Here is a 21923-nt window from a genome sequence, read left to right as displayed (position 1 = left end):
TTAGGATGTCTATAATATGAATGTTACTATTTTTTTTAATTATTTTTTTCAATGTTTATTTATTTGAGAGAGAGAGAGAGAGAGAGAATATGAATGAATGAGAATGAGCAGGGGAGAGGCAGAGAGAGAGAGGGAGACACAGAATCTGAACCAGACTCCAGGCTATCAGGACAGTGCTTAGCCAACTGAACCACCCAGGCATCCATGAATGTTACCATTCTTGATGTCCCAGAAGTCTCTTAACCCATCCTCTTTTTTAAAAATGTTCTTCTTTTCTTTTGTTGCTTAGTTTGGGTGCCCTCCATTACCCTGATTCCAGATGGTCTATCCATTCTTCTGCATCCTCTAATCTGCTAATTGCCTCTAGTGTATTTTTCATTTTGGTAATTGTATTCTTCAATTCTGATTCTCTTTATATCTCTTCGTTGAAGTTCTCACTGTACTCATCTGCTCTTAAGTTCAGTGAGCATCTTAACGACCATACTGTGAATTCTTTATCAAGTAGATTGTTTATCTCTGTTTCATTCAGTCCCTTTTCTGTAGTTTTGTCCTTTGTTGTTGTTGTTTGTAGCATACTCCTCTGTCTCATTTTGTTTCTTTCCGTGTTTGTTTCCGTGTTTCTATGAAGAGCTTCCAGTCTTGAAGAGGTGGCCCTGTGCAGGAATGTCCCTGTGAAGACTGTGTGTGCCCGGCAGCGTTGGCTGGCTGGCTGGAGCCTGTAGCAGCTGTGAGAGGAGTCCTGGGGTGCTCCACGCAGAGATGCCCTGGTAAGATGGCTGGAACTGTAGTGGCTGCAGGCTGGGGGTGTACCAGTGTGCACTGCAATGAGGCATTTTGGTGGGGCGGCTGGAGGTCAGGTAGGCACAGGGGCACAGGGCTACTTTGGGAGGGTGTCTAGAACTGGTGTGGGAAGGGGCCCAGGTCTTGCTGAGAGGGCAGGCTGGCTAAAGTGGCCAGACTCTGCTCCCATTTGCGCTATCACAGTTGTGGGGGAAGGTAAACATGGTACTTGCCTATACTTCTGACTCTAGAGAGTTCCAGCAGTTCCCTCACCATTTGGTGGATGCTCTAGGTTTGGAAAATGGATTTTCTTCACTTATAGTCCAGTTGCCCTTTAACCACAGCCTCCCCCGAGCCCTCTGGGGCAAATCTGTGTGCGGCTTCCTCAGTGCTCTCTCTCCCCACTGCAGTGTGTAGTGTAGGCAGTGGGGCTCCCATGGTTCCTTTATCTCCATCTCTCTTTCCAATCTCTGTGTCGTCCTTCTATCCTTCATTGTTGTGCAGAAGCTGTTCAGTGAGCCCCCAGTTCTTCTTCGGGCGGAGCTGTTCTATACACACGCAGGTGTAGATTTGGTGTGTTTGTGGGAAGAGGTGAGCTCAGGGTCTTCCTGTGACACCAACTTGGACCCCTTCTTTTGACATGTTATCAATTTAAGGAAAGGCTCCCCATCCTGTGCTTGCTACTGTTCCATCTTTCCTTACTTTTTCTCATGAAAACATTTCAAACACATACATACATACATACAGTATGAGAACAGGAAGATAAGCCCTCATGTACTTATCCTGCTTCAAAAATGGTCACAACCGGTCTTATTTCATCTCCTTTCTATCTACCTTCCATCTATACTCCCTCCTACACTCAGTTCCTAAGTACTAGATTATGGTGAAGTAAAACAGGAATCTTTTTTATAAGAACAATTCTACTTCTTGAAAAAGAGTGAAAAGATTATATCAAAGCAACTACTCATTCAGAGTCTGAAAAGCTCACTTTGTTATTTTAAGGTGCTAGGCTATGCCACTGTTTTCTTTACTCTATTTAACTAACATCCAAAGAGCATCTAGTATTTCAGCCACTGCTCACTGTGACAAATGCCCTAAGCTCACTTTTGCTCCTCTGTAATAATAGTTTGTGACATTCCAGCTAACTATGTTTAGAACCATTTAAATTAAAAAAAAAAAAAAAGATACAGCTAAGCCAACTCAGATTTTATCTAAACAAACGTGAGGAAGTAGAGAGAACCCCACTGAGTGTGAATGTGAAAAATCTTCTAACAAAACAAAGAGCTAGTAACATACCTATTCAATCTTGGTTCTCATTTCTCTCTTTTAATTCCTAGAGTAAAAAAAAAATCCACATACCTATTTTGACATCTTAGTTTGGTGTGTATAAAGTCTGATTATCAATGATGTAAAATGATAGTAGGTAATAATTTTTTTAAGTAGGCTTCACACCCAGTGTGGAGCCCAATGCAGGACTTGAACTCACAACCCTGAGATTAAGACCTGAGCTGAGATCAAGAGTCAGATGCTTAACTGACTGAGCCACCTAGGTGCCCCACAGTTGTCAAAAATGATTCATTTGGAATTTAGAGTATTTTGATTAAATGGAATTATGCATAAACAGAATACTCAAGAAAAGTTAACTTCTCTGTTGTCTTCCTCATCATTTATCTAAAATTTTAAAGAGTACAAATTTTTGCACCTGATGATTTCTTTTGCCAAGACTTGCTATTTTAGGAGTATGTAACGAATCCTATAGACATGCATATTACTTTTAAAGAGCTAAGTACATACACTTTTGCATCCTTTCCCATCCCCAGCATAAAAGTGAAAAGAAGCAGCTATCTTCCTGATGAATTCCTCCATGAATGCCAAAGTTTGAAGCACTTCTATAGTGGAAGGCTGCTAGAAACAAAATTTTCTAGAATCTTGCTTTCCAAGATGTAATGGTTTTCACACGTTTTAATGGAGACACTAACCTTTGGGTTTTGGTGGCACAGGACCTACAAATCCAATATTGTCATAAAAGTTATGAATAGCGCTGGGATTAAAATGTGGTCCTGAAATATATAAAAAGTAAACATATCAATGTTTATAGCTCAAAAATATTTAATTTTATTTTTTAAAAAGCAAATGTTTTCTTTCTAAAAAAGATCACAGGATAAACAGAAGAAATGTTTTTCATTTATTTCACAGGTCTAATCTCAAATTACATGTCAAAACAGCTGGGGTAGGCATGATGCAGCGCTCCCAACAGAGGCCTTGGGGGTAAATGGGGCAGAAAATCAAAGGAAACTGTCAAACAGTCATAGAAACAGAACTAGACCACTATTCTACCTGACAAGTTAAAATAATTTAAAATTTAACAATTTAAAATATCATTTCAAATGATCAAACATGGTCTTAAGCAACTAGATAAATAGCTTAGGTCCAAATAAGTATTAAAAACCTCACACTAATGTACTATAATGGTTCAGATGTTAAATAAAAGGAACAAGTTCAGAAACTACAGTTGCTGGACCAGCACTACATTCCTTTTTCTCTCTTTAAAGTTAAACTATAGCATTTTCTATGAATGTTTCAAACATGACTTATTAACATTTTAAAAGAAAGCACAACTATCATCTTTCAGTTTGATAGATTTTTGGTACACACTCAAAAGATTAATTTTGTTGGCTTTCTTCCTTTTATCTTTTCCATTTTATATATTCTATTATTTTCCTAACTTCAGAATTAGATTTCAGTTATAAGATTTCTGTTTAGCTTTCTATGGAACTGAATTAAACTATCAAGATTTTGTTTTACTACAATAATCAATTAATGCTTATCCCTAATAGCTCAAGCTTCATTATAAGCTGTTCTAAAAAAGTACAGGTCATACTCTTGCTCTCTTTTCTTTTATTAATTAAAGTAGTACCATTATGATGGGGATGCCTTTTAATCATGTTTTTTAAAAGCATGGTTCTTGAGAGGTAAAAGGAAAAAACGGAAATAGGAAAGAGATATAGGAGTACCTATATTTTAATTTAAATATTATATTAAATATTATAAATATTATAGGTTCTACTAATACATAACAGTAATACTCTGACAACACACTCAGACATACTAATTATTGTCTTCCTTAACACAAGAATAAAGTGGGTTTAAATAATACAAATTTTATCAAATTACTCCTAAACCAAATATGTAATTTCTTAAGTGGGGGTGGGGTCAGGAAGAAAAACCCAGTAGTTCTTTAGTACTACGTGGCTCCAAAGTCAAATCTGAGACAGTAAGATTATTAGCTGAGAAATCGGTTTTCAGCACAAGAAAAGAGTTGATAAATTAATACAATGAATTTTAGTTGAGTATGTACTGAACTTTACCTCGGGCTTGAAAAAGATCAATTTCTTTGGTTAAGCAGTCAATGTCAATCTGGAGTTGTCTATTACAACTTCTCAACTGCTGCATTTCTTCGAGCTGAAAAATAATTCGGTGTGAGAAGGATCTACATTGGGTTCTCTTATCATTAGCTAAGAAAGAGTGGAGTTTGGCAGGGGAAGGTAAGGGCAAAGAAACAAGTATGAATTAATAAGAGTATTTCTAGAAAACTAGATCAACCTTTTATACCTTTGACAGATTGCCTAGTCTCATGTTCCCAAGCACAGAGGTCATAAGAATTATAGAAAGACTTACTGAAGGTATTTGGGATATGGAATTTGATCTTTTCAGACGCCTTCGAGTTAGATTATTTTCCATTTCATTGACCTCAGATTTTAGTTTATCCAGCTTTTTCTTTTGAATCTCAAGTTCTCTTTGAAGCCGTTCCATTCTGGCCTTCTGGTGTACCAACAGAGCTGCAACACACATTAGCAAACATGAGGACCCACCCACTTTGTCAATTAACCTTTAAGCAGCTTTGGGAAAACAAATGATTATTTCTGAGACAATCAAGAATATGCCAAGAATCCCAAAGACACACTAAAACAAAATATTGTGAGTTCGAACATTTAAAATTATAAAAAAATTTTTTTAATGTTTTTTATTTTATTTTTGAGAGACAGGAGAAAGACAGCACAAGAGGGGAGGGTCAGAGAGAGAGGGAGACATAGAATCCGAAATAGGCTCCAGGCTTTGAGCTAGCTGTCAGAACAGAGCCCGACACAGGGCTTGAACTCACAAACCGTGAGATCATGACCTGAGCTGAAGCCAGACGCTTAACTGACTGAGCCACCTAGGTGCCCCATAAAATTACAAAAATTAAAAATTTAAGCAGACAGATGTTGCTATTCATTTAAAAATTTTTTTTCCAAAAGGGTTTGGATAAACCTGCTTTATGACTAAGGACAGCATTTTTAGCCTATTACTTCTAAAAAGGCTCCAATCTGGTCAATTAATCTACTCACTGTTACTTAATTCACATCTGACCTTCTGAGGTATAAGACCTATGCCAAGAAGCCTGACATGTTTGGACTACACACTAGGTATTCTAATGTGAACATCTTATGGACATTTAAGAAGGGAATGTGGGCTTAGCTAAATTCATTTTGATGAATGCAACAAATAAGACAGACTGATTTCAACCCACATGAATATTAACATGAAATTGTTAAATGCTAATATTAAATTGTTCAAATCACAAAGTAAAAATGATACCATTTAAAGAAATATATTTTATGAAAATAATTTCCTAGGATTTTAAAAGAAAGAAACTATATAGTCAATCTTATAGCATGAATGATAAGCTGCTTGAAAAACCTTATTAAGCCAAAAAATTAGTGTATGTTCTTATGATCAATCCCTGGACAATGTAAGTCTTGTTTTTTAGGATACTGGGCTGGAAGTGAAGACATCTGTATTTCCTTCTAGAAATTTGGGATGATTCTACCATAGAAAACAGGCAGATTTGGAAAAGTACAATTAACCTTTAAAAATGAAAAAGTTATTAAAGTGAAAAAGTCAAGTAGATTAGACAGATTAGATTAATGCTAAACAGTTACCTTCAACTAAACTCAGATTTCTTTACTTTATTTAATTTTTTAAACCCCAATTTCTATGAATCTAAAAAATAAGCAAGAGGCTAGGGCATATTAAGATATATCCAGGCCAATCGAGAACTGTATTCTAGAAGCAGAATTAGGGTGTGGAGTTGGGGAGGCGGTTAGGCCCAAGCACTTCAAAATTAACTTTAAGTAGTAGATAATTTTTCTCAAAAAATCTGACACTGTTATTATAATCCACAGATGCGTCCCTCCATCATTTTCCTTTCTTATTTATTGGAAGAAGTAAATACCAGGGCATTATGTTTCAAGTGTTAAAAAGCATGGCTGAGTCTGGTAAACATGCAAACCCTGTTAACCTTGCTCCCATGTTAATACATATTTTGTAAATGTGTACTACAGGGAGGTGTTCTCGGAGGTGCACCTGTTCCTGGTTGAAAACTCGCTGTGTCTTTGATACATCCCTACCTATCAAGTTTGTTCTGTCAGGCTTTTTTTTTTTTTTTTTTATCAATTTGGCTTATTTATTTGAACTGCAGTTTTACCCCTCTACTTCCAAAATATAAGAATTCTACAGTAGGGTTTATTTTTCTAAGAGAAGAGGATGTGGGCTGTTACTGAAGGGGACCGAAAGAGAAGGAAGGATGGAGGCAAGTCTGCAGCAAGAATGAGGGCCAGGGCAAAGGAAAGTGAGCAATAATATACTTTCTAAACTTAACCTCCTGCCAGCGATGTGTCTCAAGTGGCATTAATTAGAAATTTGTTCAAATTAGTGATTTTACTTAAAAGTAGCATTTCTTAAATTTAATGAAGATTTCCTCCCTAATGACTAAGTCCTTCAATATTATGATCAAATGGTGGTTTATATTTATGCTGAAATTATAAAACAAAATGTTTGTCATATTATTCAGAATTATTTATGAAACAGGGATGAATAGAGATTTCCTGAGAAATTGAAAGCCAAGTTACAACATATCTGAGTGATCAAAATTTATCTTATAAGGGCAGAGAGAGAACCTCAGGGTGAGAAATACTGCTGACAACCGGCCCCAGGCTAGGGATGTGCTGGGAGTGGGCGGCAGAGGCCAGGGCAGCGGCTCGGACAGTGGCCCCCACTGCCAGAAGCTATCGCCATGGGTTCTGTGAAGGAAACACCCTTTCAGTAAAGGGAAGCTGTCAAAAGACAATTCTGACCAAATAAGAAAATGATCTCCCATGAGAATCAATGGCCAAGAAGGAGCCCCCAAGACTTAAAGATGATATAAGAGTCTGAAAGAAGCGATATAAAAGTGTAAGATGACTTCGGTGACCACAGAGTAAGTAAAAATACAGCAAAACATACTATGAATAAAAAAGGAAGAAACAGATTTGGAAAAGTACCATCAACAACCTCTAGAAATAAAAAAATAGTCACTGAAATAGAAAAGTCAAACAGATGAAACAGTAGACTGTATATAGTCAAAGACATAGTTAGTGACCTGGGAGATAAAATCTAAAATTATTACCCAAAACACGTAGAGGTAAAGTGACAGAAAACATGAAAGAGGGGTGAAAAAACATCTCACACAAATCAGAAAAGGAGTTCCCAAAGGAGACAATGGAGATAGGAGAGGCAAAATTTCGGGGCACCTTGGTGGCTCAGTCAGTTGAGCATCAGACTTTGGCTCAGGTCATGATCTCATGGTTCATGAGTTCAAGCCCCACGTCTGGCTCTGTACTGACAGCTCAGAGCCTGGAACCTGTTTCAGATTCTGTGTCTCCCTCTCTCTCTGCCCCTCCCCTGCTCGCACTCTCTCTCTCTCAATATAAAGAAACGTTAAAAAAAAAAAAGTAAATTAAAAAAAAGAAAAGAGAGGCAAAATTTGAAGAGATCAAAATTTGAAGAGATGCTTGCTGGAAAAACTTCCAAAACTAAAGAAGAGAAATAACAGATTCTCAAAGATAATAGCATAATATGATCATCTAATTGAATTATCAGAGCATGGATGAATAAACATTTTCAGGTAAAGTTTGGGGGAATTCACCTACCACAGTCTGCTGCTAAAAGAACTAATGATGTTTATTGATAAGAAGGAAACTAACACAAAAGGAGAGAATAGATGAATATATCTGAAGTTCTAACTCAAAAAAAGGGGAAAGACCATGGCAGTGGGTACGGTGGCATAAACCAATGAAAACAAAGTAAAACTAAAACATTAAAAAATAACAAGAAATTGAAATATGAAGCCCAGAGAAGCATTCTAATGTCTTGAAAGTATTTAGGAAGAATACTCTCAAATGTTGCTAAACCAAATCTACCTCTTCGGGGTACCTGGCTGGTTCCGCCGGTAAACCGGTAAAACATGTTGACTCTTGAACTCGAGGTCGTGAGCTCAAGCACCTGGTTGGGTGTGGAGCCTACTTAGAAACACACACACACACACACACACACACACACACTAAATATTTAGGGATCACTACTAGAGAAAGCTAAGTAGAATGCAGCTTCCAAATAAAAAGGCTGAACAAAAGGAGAATGAAAATTTGATTAAACTTAGATGGCAGGAAAGGAGGAAAAAAAGGGAAAGAAGTAGGAAAAATATGACAAGAATAATCCCAGATACATCAGTAATCACAACTGCAATTTAATTAAATGTATTTGTTTAGATATAAGAGATCATCAGTACACTAGATTTTTAAAATTCAGCTATTTGCTGTTCATAAGAAACACAATGAAATATAATTCACTCACCCATTCTTTTATTATATTGAGAGGCTACTTGTCAAATCAATGAACAGGCAAAAGTCCCTACCCTTGTAGAACTTACATTACAGAGGTAGGAGGGGCTGGGGGGTGATGGTGGTGATGGTGGTGGTGATGGTGGTGGTGGTGGTGGTGGTGGTGGTGGTGGTGGTGGTGGTGGTGGTGGTGGTGGTGGTGGTGGTGATGGTGGTCGTGGCAGTGATGGTGGTGGTGGTGGTGTGGAAGAGCAAGGCTCTCAATGAGTGGTCAACAAACTATGGCCATTGGACAAATATGGCCCACTGCCGGTTCTGTGAAAAAGTTTTACTGGAAGACAGCTATGCGCACTTGTTTACTTACTGTCTATGGCTGTTATTGCGTTATACCAGCAGAGCTGAATAGCTCTGACAAACTGCATGGCTTGCAAAATCATACATAGTTTACTATTTGGCCCTTCACCAGATCATGTGGAGACTTGTTGATCATATTAGGAAGTCCAAGTACATGGGGGACCCATCATAGCACAGAAAGGTCAGAAGCACAAGGACTAAAGTAAAATAAATATTTTGCACTTCGGGTACCACTCTAAGAGATACAAAGTAAGAGCAGCCAGTTGCTGGAGCTATTTGAAGGTGGTGGTACACTAAACATTAACAACAAAACCCAAACCCAGATCTGGGCCTGCCTGAATGGACTCAAACCCTCACATTAATAACCTGAAAAAAAAAAAAAGGCTGTTCTTATTTCTGGGAGCAAATACTACTTGTCTCAGTCTCTTCTGTTTTATTACACACAATACTGGCATTCATCAAAAAATTATAAGACACACAGAAAATCAAGAGAAAAATCCAACTTCTCACCAAGAGATAAAGCAATCAATAGAACCATACTAATAGATGATCCAGATGCTAGAAAGACCTGACAGGGATTTTAAAAACAACTATGATTAATATGTTTTAAAAAATCTAGTTAAAAAGATGGATACCAAACAGGCAAGAACCAACAGATAATCTGAGAAATGGAAATTACCAAAAAAAAAAAAAAAAAAAAAAAGAGAGAGAGAGAGAGAGAGAGAGAGTCAAATGCTGGAAATTAAATATGGTATCAGAGATAAAGAATTCCTTCAACATACTTATCAGCATACAGGATACAGACGAATCAGTTTACCTGGAAGACAGAAGTTGCCCAAAGAGGAAAAAAGTAGAAAAAAGAATAAATATCAAATAGTCTAATATACATGTAATCAGTAAAGGAGAAGAGAAAAACAAGGCAGAAGAAATATTTAAAGAGACAATGGGCAAATATCTTCCAAAATTAATGAAAGACAATCAATCAATCACAGATCAAAGGAGCCCAGGGATCTCCAAGCAATAATTAAACAAAAACAAGAGGTATCATAGTCAAACTGGTGAAAACCAGACACAATCTTGAAAGCCATTAGGAAGTTTTGAAAGTGATGTAACAGGTAAAAACATAATTGAAATAGAGCGAGTGTAGTATGAATTCATTTCAGAAAAAAAAAAGGACTTCAGGGCAAAATATGAGATATAAAGAGGGTTCTTAGTGATAAAAGTGTGGTAGGGGGAAGGTACCATCCAATGTTATTTCTGTTTCAGATTTATTTTCCAACCAATGCATCTCAGAATATACATTTTAGGACAGGGCCTGAACACTCTTACCAGTAATTCTATTAGTAATCCCCAATTATTTTTAATGTTTCTACCAAAATAGTAAAGTATACCACAGAGCTGAGAGCTACACAAAGGCCAATATTGGTAGCAGATCCTCTAACAAGGCAGAAATCTGATTTTAAAAAGATTTAGGAAAAACGGAGGAGTTGCTGAAGGCTGTGGGCATATTTTGAAGTTAAAGAGTAAATTCTTCAGAATGTCTCTGCAATAGAAAAATATTATTTACATCCCTGGGAATTTACAAAGAATGGAGTTTTTGCAATTGCTGAAGAAGGCTTGCCTTTGGGAAAAATGGCAGGATACATCTATGATTACACTGAGCCCTAAAGTAAAATACTGTGAATCCAAGATCTCAAATTTTGTTTTGAGAGATTTCTTTCCAGTGAAAACAAAATCTCAGAGCAGAGTTATAATGACTATATTACTTATAAATTACAAATGTAGTTTATAGACTATTCAGGATCTCTTAAGTATGTCTGTTAATTATAAACAAGATAAAAAATGCTCTGAAGATAGTAGGAAAGAGATATGACCCTCTATTTCTTAGCAGTTCTTTCTTCCAAGTGCCTGGATTTCTAGGTGTCCAGTTCACTTTCATTTGTAGCTTGGGACTTTTAAAACAGAAATCTGAGAAAGATGAATGACAAAGAAAATAGGGGTGTCAAGATGAATCACTATGAAAATTCAGCTAAAGGTAATAAACTCTTTCTCTAGTTGTGGTCTGTCTGCAATTTTAACCTTCACCATATAAATCATTACACAGTATGTTTCATTCAGAACCCTTATTAGACTCATAATGAAGAAAAGTCATTACAGTGTTTATTTACAGACACTTTTGCTCTGGTCAGGCTTCACTAAATGAAAAAAGGCTGGGTGTCAACTACTGAGCAAGAAACATGATACTTACACTTCTGGAGTCCAAAAAAGGGAATTAGTTTAGAAAGAGAGGCTTACAAAAATTGGGCTTACAAAACTGGGCTGCAGTCATGGGGTGACACTAGAAAATTTCATCTCTGTTACAAGAAATGACTTTGAAAAGGGATTTGAGAAATTCCTGAGACTGGTTTTTGGGTTTTGTTTCTTTGCTTTGACATGTGAAGAAAGTGTTACAAACAAAATCACATCAATTGCACATAAGGATGATTTGTGCTCATGTGCTATCTAGTAATATGAAAGGTGATGTGTTACACAGACTTTGATGGGTAAGCTTAAGGAAAACTTCTCTCTCCATTGTTGACATTCATTTACATATAGGTTAACACGGACTTAAAAAGCCAAGCTATGAAGAGTCAATTATATCAGCTGGGACTTCCATTTGAAGATGACTAAATACTATATTTATATAATTTTCCACCTCCTGAATCCCCAAGATTGTGACGGAGGAATAAAACTGTACCATACAACAATAAACAAGAAGAAAAAGGTAATTAAAGGACAAAGGATTTCAACACATTTCTGGAAGACAGATGGCAGATGGAAGAGCAGACTAATGAACGAGGGTGGGGAAAGCTTCGATCTCTGACAACGCAGCAGCTCATCTGCATGGCGGAGACGGACTGGGGGCTCCAGACTGAAGAATGCAGCTGACAACAGGAGGCAGAAGTTCAGCAATGGGCCAGAAGAAAATGGTTCTCTGTTCACGGAGCAGTCACCCTTACCCTATTCTGTGGGACAAGGCAGTTGCATGTCTGTTCTCAAGGCCCCCAGCCCAGATTTCTCAAGCTGGTGTCCATATACAAACAGTGCTAGGTCGTGAAGGGAGTGCTCTCTCCTAGCAGCTGGCCCTGGCTTACTCATCACAAAGCGAAGTCCCCCATGGGAGAAGTCTCTCGTTCTCACATAGGTCTCTACTTAGTTTTTTCAGTCCTTCATTCTTAAATATGAATTGGGGTGCCTGGGTGGCTCTGTCGGTTAAGCATTCAACTTCAGGTCATGATCTCGAGGTTTTTGAGTTCAAGCCCACATCGGGCTCTGTACTGACAGCTCAGAGCCTGAAGCCTGCTTCAGATTCTGTGTTTCCCTCTCTCTTTGCCTTCCCTTACTTGTGCTCTAAGAATACATAAATATTAAAAAAAAATTTTTAAATATAAACCAACAGCCATCTGAATCACCATACATTTCAGGAACATCTGACATGTGAAAGATCTATATGAACAAAAAGAAAGATTAAACCTAGATGAAGCAGAGATAATTAAGGACTAGACAAAAACTTAAATTCTAATTAGCATCATTAAGAGATTTGAGACATACATGCACCCATAAAACAACAGTCTGCTTTGAAAAAGGAATTTGAGAATTAGCTCTTAAGACAATAGGAATATTACTGCTAAAATGAAAACTTCATACATGGGTTGGAACAAAAATTAAGGAAATCTCCTGAATTACGGAGATTTCCAGGATGTTGAAGAGCCGGATAAGAGAAGTTCCAGAAAAAGACAATGGAAAAACTGGGACTCAGGAGGGGATTTCCAGAACTGAAGGGAGAAATGCACCTTTCAACAGGAGTTCACTGAATGTGGAACAAGGATGATTTAAAATAAACACTACACCTAGACACTGTGTCTATATATAGAATATATTTATGTATTAAATTAAAATAATATCCAATCATACATGAGTTGTTAAACCAAAATAAAGCATTGGTAAAGACTGTGCTGTAGTTTCTCCTGCAGTATTTGCATTGTAACAATATTTTATTTACCCAAAACAGATTAATTTTAATAGTAAAGGAGCTTAAGTATATTCCTATACTACCTGTTCGAAGGGCATTAAATAAATTAATACCCTGAAGTATGAAGGAAGGAACAAAGTTAACGGGACTATTTCAAGAGTTTACCTATTGTCACTTTGCATTTATAAGTCAGTATCCCATTACAGAAGCAACTTTTTCTGTTAGATGAGTCCATTTCATTTCACACTTGGAAAAATTCTGCATTTTAGATTTTTCATTATCAACTACATCTCTCAACTAAACCTCAAGCTCCTTGAGGTAAACACCAATTTTTGTACCACCTGGTATCTAGTACTAAATGTTAAATATCTTGATATTTATCTTGATAAATATCTTGATAAATATCTATTTTTGTAAAATAATGGCAACAATTTGACTTCTAATGAATGATGGAGTCAAATACTAATTTTAGGTCCAAGAGACAGAAATACTGATAAAACAGAAACATGAGATTTATTTTCAAGTTCTCCCTGAATGTTTGGTTTTAGCAGTTTTCACTTAGCACAGCTGAATACATTTTGAAATATGGTCAGACTTTCAGGCTGCTCACAAACCAGAAAGGTGGCTTTTTTTTAATATGCTAGTTCTGCCTAGCCAATAATATAAGTGATGTATTTAACACCTCAATCACACATTGACTTTTCTTGTTTCTAAACCCACCTATCTACTTTATCTCTTAAATACACACACAAAAAAGAGGAATAACAGGTAGAGGAAAAAACATTCAGTACCTTTTAGGTCTTTCAGGCAAAATTACATTTTAATATCTAAAGGTACTTTAAGCATGCAACTCCCTCTTGTGGTTGCTGAGATAAGTAGTAGTTAATCCGAATACCGGGGCCTCCAACCGGTCCCACAGGCATGTTTCTTAAGCGGCAGTTTCAGAAAGCTTAGTCTTTACCCAGCCGTTGTCAACTTCCGGTAAACGGGGGACACAATTTCTTACTCAACTTTATTTGTAATTAGAAAAACACACATCAAGTTTCAGATGGTGTCAGCTTTACTAACTTTAGGTATTTTTATAGTATAGAGTATAAATAACATCTAATTTCTCCAAAAGTTAAAAAGAAAAGAGAGCGAGCTACAGTATCCCCGCCATGTTTCAGGCACCGCACACGCGTGAGAGAAAGTGGGGAGCTAGTTAGAAGAGGTCCCATCCCGCAGCACTGACACTGAGCGCACAGTCAGGTCTTTTTCTTCTTGACAAATGGGGGTATGAATTAGTATGGATGAACAGTAAAAATGGTTAACCAGAAGATGAACCAAAAGCAAATTTTGATTTGTTCTCCTCCCCAATGGGGGTAAGAGAAAAGGGAAAATGTTTGATTTATGCTCTTAAAATAACAGCATGGAACATAGCATACATTCTAAAAACTGCATTTCCATCCGTCTGAGATGGGGGGAAAGTGAGAGAAAACGAGGAAGAGAACAAATGCACTTGAGACCTAATGTGAAGAGATACGGAATCACCTCCGCTGTGCGGGAGTGGTGAGGATGGGCTCACATTTAAGAAGGAACAATCGTAATTCTAATTAAGGTATTCACAGTTTTTTTCCAACTGCCTCTCTTAAATCCTATGGACGTCTAGCATCTATATAACTATTTTACAAATGGTAAAGCTCTACACAAATGTGCAGCTTTCATATTATTAACAAATGCTAAGTCTTTACTGAGTTTTACAATTCTCCCAGAAAATTCCTTTATCCTATAGTTTTTAAGGGTTTACCCCCATCTCCCCTCAAAAGTAGTTCCTTTGAGTTTAATTCTTCAGTCATCATTCTCACGCTCTATTTCTTTAGATAAAACGTTTGACTGCAAGTTGTGGGGAAATTTTGGGATTTCTCAGGTGCCTACTCTTTCTAATTGGTGTCAATGAAAAAATTTGCTCAAACAAAAAAAAGACGATGCAATGTACATATTAAAAGAATCCTTTGCCACTGGAAAATGTACCAGGTACTTATGGATATAAAAATCTTTGGCTTACTTTAGAGAGAGAGAAATGTGCCATTGGAAACATAATACGTACTTATTTCTAATGTCTTTTACATTTTTGTCTGTCATGACGATTTTACATGCCTGTCAGGTATGTGCCTAAGTCACTGTACCTAATAACGTACAATGTCAGTTTCTAAAATAAGTCAAGACTGTTTTAGACGGTAACTGTTGAAAGCCAAGGTACGTTTGTTTTATATGCCGATGTATAATTACTGTCACTTATTTAGTGATGGAGTCACAAAAGATTGAGAGATGGCAATAACTCATTAGAATAAAGGTTCCTAATGTTTTCATCTACTTTTGCCATTTTTAAAGACAGTCTGAAATCAGATCACTCAACAGGGCTGAAACGGGGCCTGTAATTTGGGCTACAGATATAACAAAACTATGAGGAATGATGCTTAACTCCTGTGATTATTTTTAAGAAATTTAAATTATGTATACATTCATATTAAATAATAGAGGAGTACAAGGCTTCCGCTAGATAAACACTTTGTTGGCCTTTACTTGTGTGTATAAATAAGACTGTACATACAGTTTCACAGCATTAAGATACAGACACTGTCTAAAACTTTTGCTATAGAGAAAAAGAAAACCAGAGCCTAGAGATGCCAAAAGAGCCTCAAAGAAATACAACTGGATGAACCATTAGGAACTGGGGATGTTTATAGCTTAGAAAAGCTTATCCTTTTCAAGGGGGACACGGTGGCTACTTTCAGGTTTTTGAAGGGTCGCCACAGGAAAGAGGAATAAGGCCAGTTCCATGTGGTTCCAAAGAATATCACTGTAATTACGGAGAAGCTATGTGCAAGACTTCTGGTCTTTTTTCAAAATCTTGGTAGGGTAAAAGGCTTTCTAAATAAGACCTAAAACCTAGAAGCCAGAAAGAAAAAAAGGTTAATAAGTTTGAATATAGAAAAGAAAATTTATAAATTAAATAAATTTATGGACCAAGTTACAATAACGCATTAGAAAAAAACAGTAGGCATCTTACAAAAACAGACAAGTTCCCAAAATACAAACGGTTTAAAAATTAGCACATGAAAAGATGTTCAACCTCACTTATAGTCGAAGATGCACATTAAAAAAAAAAAACCCAAGCTAAATTTTTACCTACCAAACTGACAAAGATGTATTTTTTTTTCAATCACCTACATAGTGACGGGTGGAGGAGGGAAGGAGAAAAAGAATATTCTTATGTTCCCAAAAGTGTTCCCCATTTACAAATAGGAGATTACAAACTGGTAGCCAGATGGAGTCTCAAAACTGACAATATGTTCTGTGAGAGTCAGTGGTGTCCTTCGCCGAGTGTTTCTGGCTCTCTGCCTTCCAGGTCTATGTGGAAGAATCATGCCTCTCCAGTCTCTAGGAAGTGGATGTGGTTAGGGGTGGCTCTGTAACTTCCTGCAGCTAAAGAATAACATGTGTCAGGGCAAAAGCTTAAGGAGCCCGTGCCTATTTGCTGTATTTCAATTGTTTTATCTGAACAATCACGGAAACATGGAATGGAGCTTCCCTCAACCTGGGTCCTTATGTGAGGATGACATAGAACAGAGCCCACCAGCTAATCTATTGTGGCAAGTGAGCTAGAAATAAACTTTGGTTGTAACAACATGGTTTGTTACTGACGCATAACTAAGCCTAAATGATACATCTATCAAAATTAAAAATACACATATCCTTTGACACATCAGTTCACTCCTGGTAATCTCTTCTGCCACCATGCTTGGACATGGGCATAAATATGTATGAACAGGATTTTTACTGCAGCAGTTTGTAAAAATAAGATGTTACTGTCTATCAAGAAAGGACTGGTTATGGATTATGGTACAAACTATTATGAAGCCATTTTTTAACAAGAGATCTACCCTCACCTGCTGTCATGGAATACTCTCCAAGTGATAGAGACAAAAAAATAAAATAAAATAAAATAAAATAGGGGTGCCTGGGTGGCTTAGTTGGTTGAGCATCTGATTTCCACTCAGGTCATCTCACTGCTCATGGGTTCGAGCCCTACATCGGGCTCTGTGCTGACAGCTCAGAGCCTGGAGCCTGCTTCAGATTCTGGGTCTTCCCCTCTCTCTGCCTCTCCCGTGCTCATGTTCTGTCTCTCTTCTGTTTCTCAATAATAAATAAATGTTAAAAAAAATTTTTAAATGACAAAAAATAATGATAAACACAAAACACATTATCTCATTTGTATAAAAAATATATATCTATATATCTTGATTTGCTGTATTTCAATTTCTAGACGAATACAAAATGAAATATTTGTGAATAGCTATTGGTTGTCTCTGGTGAGATGAACTTTTCACTACAAACCCATTTGTTCTGATTGTAGATTTTAAAAACATCAAGTATATGTAGAAAGATACTTTGGTGCAATTTCTATTAGAATCCCAGCTGACTTTGTAGAAACCGACAAGTTGATTCTAAACTTTATATGGAACAGCAGGAGATTGCAAATCGCCAAAATAATCTTGAAAAAGAACTAAGTAGAATTTACACGTCTCAATTTCAAAACTTACTACAAAGTAACAACGATCAAGACAGTGTAGTACAGGCATAAAGACAGATCAATGAAGAAGATTGAGAGTCCAGAAGTAAACCAGGTGTCCGTCTCGGAGGGTGCCAAGACCAGGAATGAGGAAAGGAGAGTGTTCCCAACAAATGGTGATGCTCCATGTCAAAGAATGAAATTGGACCCTTAGCTCATACTATTATACAGAAATTAAGTCAAAATACATCCGGGACCAAAATACAAGCACAAAAACTACAAAACTCTTAAGAGAAAACATAGTAAATTCTCATGACCTTTGATTTGGCAACTGATTCTTGGATATGACACTAAAAACATGAGCAGTGAATGGAGAAACAGATAAATTAGATTGCGGCTAAATTAAAAACTTCTGTGCTTCAAAGGGCACTATGAAGAAAATGAAAAGATAGGGCGCCTGGCTGGCTTACTTGGTAAAGATTGCAACTCCTGATTGCAGGGATCATGAGTTCAAGCCCCATGTCGGGCATAGAGCGGACTTGATATGAAAAGTCACAAAATGGGAAAAATTAACTGCAACTCATAAAAGACTTATATTTAGAATATACAAAGAATTCTTACAACTCAATAATAAAAAGACAACCCAATTTTAAAAAGGCAAAGGATATAAACAGGCATTTCTCCAAAGAAAATACACAAATGGCCAATAAACACACATAGTAATCCTCAACATCATTAGCCATCAGAGAAAGGCCAATCAAAATCACGATCAAATATAACTTTAGAGCTACTAGGATAGCAAGATTCAAGGTCAAATGATGGCAAATGCTGATGCTGTGGAAAAATCAAAATACTCATATACAGTTGGGTGGGAATGCAAAATGGTACAGCCACTTTGGAAAACAGTCTGGCCGCTCTTCAATGGTTAGACAGAATTACCATATGAACCGAATTCCACTCCCAGTATATATTCAAGGGAAATAAAACCAAATGTCCACCCAAACGGTGTACATGAAAGCTTACAGCAGCATTATTCATAATACTTAAAAGATGGAAAACAATCTAAATGTCCATCACCTGAAGAATGAAGAAGCAAAAATGTAATATTCATCTATACAATAATAGCCCATTGTTAGGCTGAAAAAGGGAATGAGGTAGTAACATATGCTACCACATGGATGAACTTCTAAAACAGCATGCTAAGTGAAAAGAGCCCATCACAAAAGACTACATATTAGGTAATTCCATTTATGTGAAGTGTCCAGAATATACAAATTTAGAGACAGAAAGCAGATGAGTGGTTGCTTAGGGCTAAGGGCAGGGGTGACGGGGCAGGTAGTTGATAGCTAAAGGGTGTGGAGTTTCTTTCTGAGGTGATAAAAACGTTTAATATTGGTTGTGGCTATGGTTGCACAAATCTGACCAAGCCAAAAATCACTGATTTGTATACTGTAAGTAAGTGAATTTCATGGGATGTTAACTGTAGCTCAATAAAGCTACTAAAATGACTAAACATTTTTAAAAGTAAAAGAATGAAATAGATTTGTACGTGCTGAAATACAACGATCTTAAGATGTTAAGCAAAAACTGTGGAGTGTACCTTTCCAATGTTTATGCCCTACCTATAGTAGGTTATGTATGTATTATAAAATCCCACGTGTTTTTCTGTATGCCGTATGTGTATAGTGGGTTCCTATTAAAAAAAGTGTGTGTGTGTGTGTGTGTGTGTGTGTGTGTGTGTGTGTGTGTTTGTGATTACAAAGAAAAGGGTGATCAACACTGCTAGCGGAGGTTACCTTCGATAGTTACGTGGCAGAAAAGCTGGGGGGAAGATACAGGCGGGGTTGAAATTTCTTTTACCATATTCATATGTTACTGCCTAATACTTTTCAAAGAGATCTGTTTAATATAAGAAATAACTTGCTAGTAGGCAGAACTGTACAAAATGGGATTTGCTACCTCAGGAGGCAGCTTATCTTCTCTTGAACTATTCAAGTACGTACAGAATGGATTTACAGTGAAGAGGGATCTTGAGAACTAAGTGCTACACAGGCACGTGGACTGGATGACCTTGTTGTACAATTCTAAATGAGTTTTCAAGTCTCTTCTGGTCCTGAAACCTAAGAAAGGTAGTTAAGTCCTGAGACTGGAAAGAACCTATGAGAAGTACGGCAGATTAAAAAAAAAATTCTGTAAGTGGTTTGATGTCAACTAAGCTCAGTTTGGATTATTATTTAAGGTAATTTCAATGTTAACCCTGGAAGGCAAAATTCTAAAAAAGAAATATTTCCAATCAGTAGATGCATAAAATAAAGGCAAAATGCAAATTTAAAAATTTGAACTAATTTAAATTTTATCTCCTCTTGAAAAAGACATTTAGCCCTCTCAAATTTTGTCATGATTAGCATATTTATTAAATACTATTAGAAAGGTGTGATTTGGGGGGCAGCATTGGTTAAAAAAATGACAATGAAATAGGAATACAAAGTCCAAGGACCTAATTCCATCTGGTAATTTTCTTTATTGTATTTCAGGTTAAAAGTCAAGGCTACTGCTTAACAATATGATAGGATCATGAATATAACTGGAAAAAAGTATTAGGGAATCAATAAAAATGTTTATAACCTTATATATGTTAATTTTTTTAAATGTTTACTTATTTTTGAGAGTGAGAGAGAGTGTGGGTGAGGGGGTGGGTAGAGAGAGAGGGAGACACAGAATCTGAAGAAGGCTCCAGGCTCTGAGCTGTTAGCACAGAGCCTGATGTGGGCTCTAAAGAAGTAAAAAAGAAGACATCATTTCCGGCACCAGTGATAATTTGCCAAGAGCCTCTGGCTACTATAATAAAACATAGAAAGCACACCTTTCCCCCTACCCTCCACAATGAAATTTGGTTTGAATGAATGAAAAGTTTGTTCTTTACAACTAAAGAAGTTGCCAGTATTACTGAAAGTGTACTTCTTTGAATGGGAGAAAGGCCCAGAATACAGTGAATGATAAAATACATACTGGTACTTTTCTGAAGTTAGGTATGGTAAGGCGGTATGACTTCAGGGGGGCAGGGATGTAGCTATGTGGCCACGCATTTTCCTTACTACTAGTAAGCAATTTTTACTTTAACACTTGTTCTTCTTAGCAGACAAAATAAGAGTCTTCTTTATAACCATCCAGACTTAAAAATGGAATCTCTCCAACCTGAATTTGTCTTTTCTGTTGGGCTTTCATTTGTGTCTCTGATTCTGTAGTACTTTAATAAGGACTCAAGCATAATTTATTTCCTTTTGTAGTCGTAGTGGTAGACTTGGTGATGAAATGAGCTGGGCCATGGCAAGGTTTCATTAATTTATCCCTTTTTCTTCTGCTCACTTGACAGCAGAGGGATTATTTATGTTTATCTTTTATGAACATAAATTCTCATTTCTGAAATGTTTTATTTTAGTATTTTTAGATTTTAAATGTTAGATGACATACAAATGAAAAAGAATGCACTTAGTTTACCAGATTTATGTATGTATGTTCCGCCTTCAATTTGAGAAAAACATTTTCCTATGACTCTGGTACCTGGTTCAACTTCTTTTCCTATTCTGAAATAGTATGTTCCAGGAGTTTAGAGATTAATTTCATTGCAGAAGGCAGAGACACTTCTTTTCTCTCTATCACCTATGCCACATAAATCAGAATTCAGAAAAGATCCTTGCTTACAGATCACTATTATTCGGGTCACCGCCTTAAATACTGTAGTGAGTGCTGTATAAACTGCACAGCATCACACATGTGTAAGTTAACCTCAAAAGATGCATTTTCAGGAAAGAATAATCTGTGGATTTGAATAGAACCAAGGATTTTGTCACTGGATAATGCGTGAGTCTAGGTCAAGAGCAGTTCCACACTAAACAGAAGGAAATGAGATGAAAGGGTTGCAGAACGGTACGCCCACCAATCCCGAGTGCACGCACACAGGCTACACACGGATACGCGGCCACACAGGTGATACGAAATTCCACATGTATGCAGATATGTGTAAAGAAGGCGAGTGCAGTTGTTTTAGCTGTCTGAAGGCTGTTGGTGTAGGGAAGTAATTTAAGTGGCCCTGCTATTTGTTATGTGGTAGGCGCTGACTCTAAAACCAGAGCCTTCACTCAGCAGCCGTTTTTTTTTGTTTTTGTTTTTGTTTTTTTTTTTTTAATGTTTAGGTGCCTTTAGAAGTCTAGAGCTCCCTATACTTCTCTCTCCAGGGATTTTTCAAGTCATTTTTCTAGTTATATCTGTATATTGTGATTTCTTTCCCTATAGTGGCCTGTTTTTGTGTTACTTATTTTTATTGAGTGATCTTTTAGTCTCACGCTTCTTAAATTAGGGTACATGTCGCCTCCACAGTGATGGACCAGGGGTTACATGAAGCTACAGGACAAACCTGAAGCATCTATCCAGCGGGTTTATTCTGAAACTGTGGGAAGATGTTACAGTGCTGTGGTTAAGAGTGTGGGGCTTCACTGTCAACTTCCTAGGTTAGAATCTTGACTGT

At 36.9% G+C, this 21923-nt stretch overlaps 1 protein-coding gene across 5 annotated transcripts in view; it reads right to left on the bottom strand.

Moving 5' to 3' along the window:
- Positions 1-21923, bottom strand: part of TAB2 (TGF-beta activated kinase 1 (MAP3K7) binding protein 2) — a 59349-nt gene that overhangs the window by 7205 nt on the left and 30221 nt on the right. For all 5 annotated transcript variants that reach the window (XR_003910552.1, XM_029943894.1, XM_029943896.1 and 2 more), the window contains 3 exons: positions 4459-4619; positions 4149-4242; positions 2760-2840 (listed from right to left, as the gene is read on the bottom strand). Coding sequence is in view for 4 of the 5 variants with exons in the window: in XM_029943894.1 (XP_029799754.1) it covers positions 2760-2840; positions 4149-4242; positions 4459-4619 (336 nt within the window). In the remaining variant the exon portion in view is untranslated. The remainder of the gene's footprint in view (positions 1-2759; positions 2841-4148; positions 4243-4458; positions 4620-21923) is intronic.

Source organism: Suricata suricatta, chromosome 7, assembly GCF_006229205.1.
Source record: "Suricata suricatta isolate VVHF042 chromosome 7, meerkat_22Aug2017_6uvM2_HiC, whole genome shotgun sequence".
Classification (NCBI taxonomy): Eukaryota; Metazoa; Chordata; class Mammalia; order Carnivora; family Herpestidae; genus Suricata; species Suricata suricatta.
Note: the sequence above shows the minus strand (reverse complement) of the source record. Positions and strands in the feature narration are given on the sequence as shown.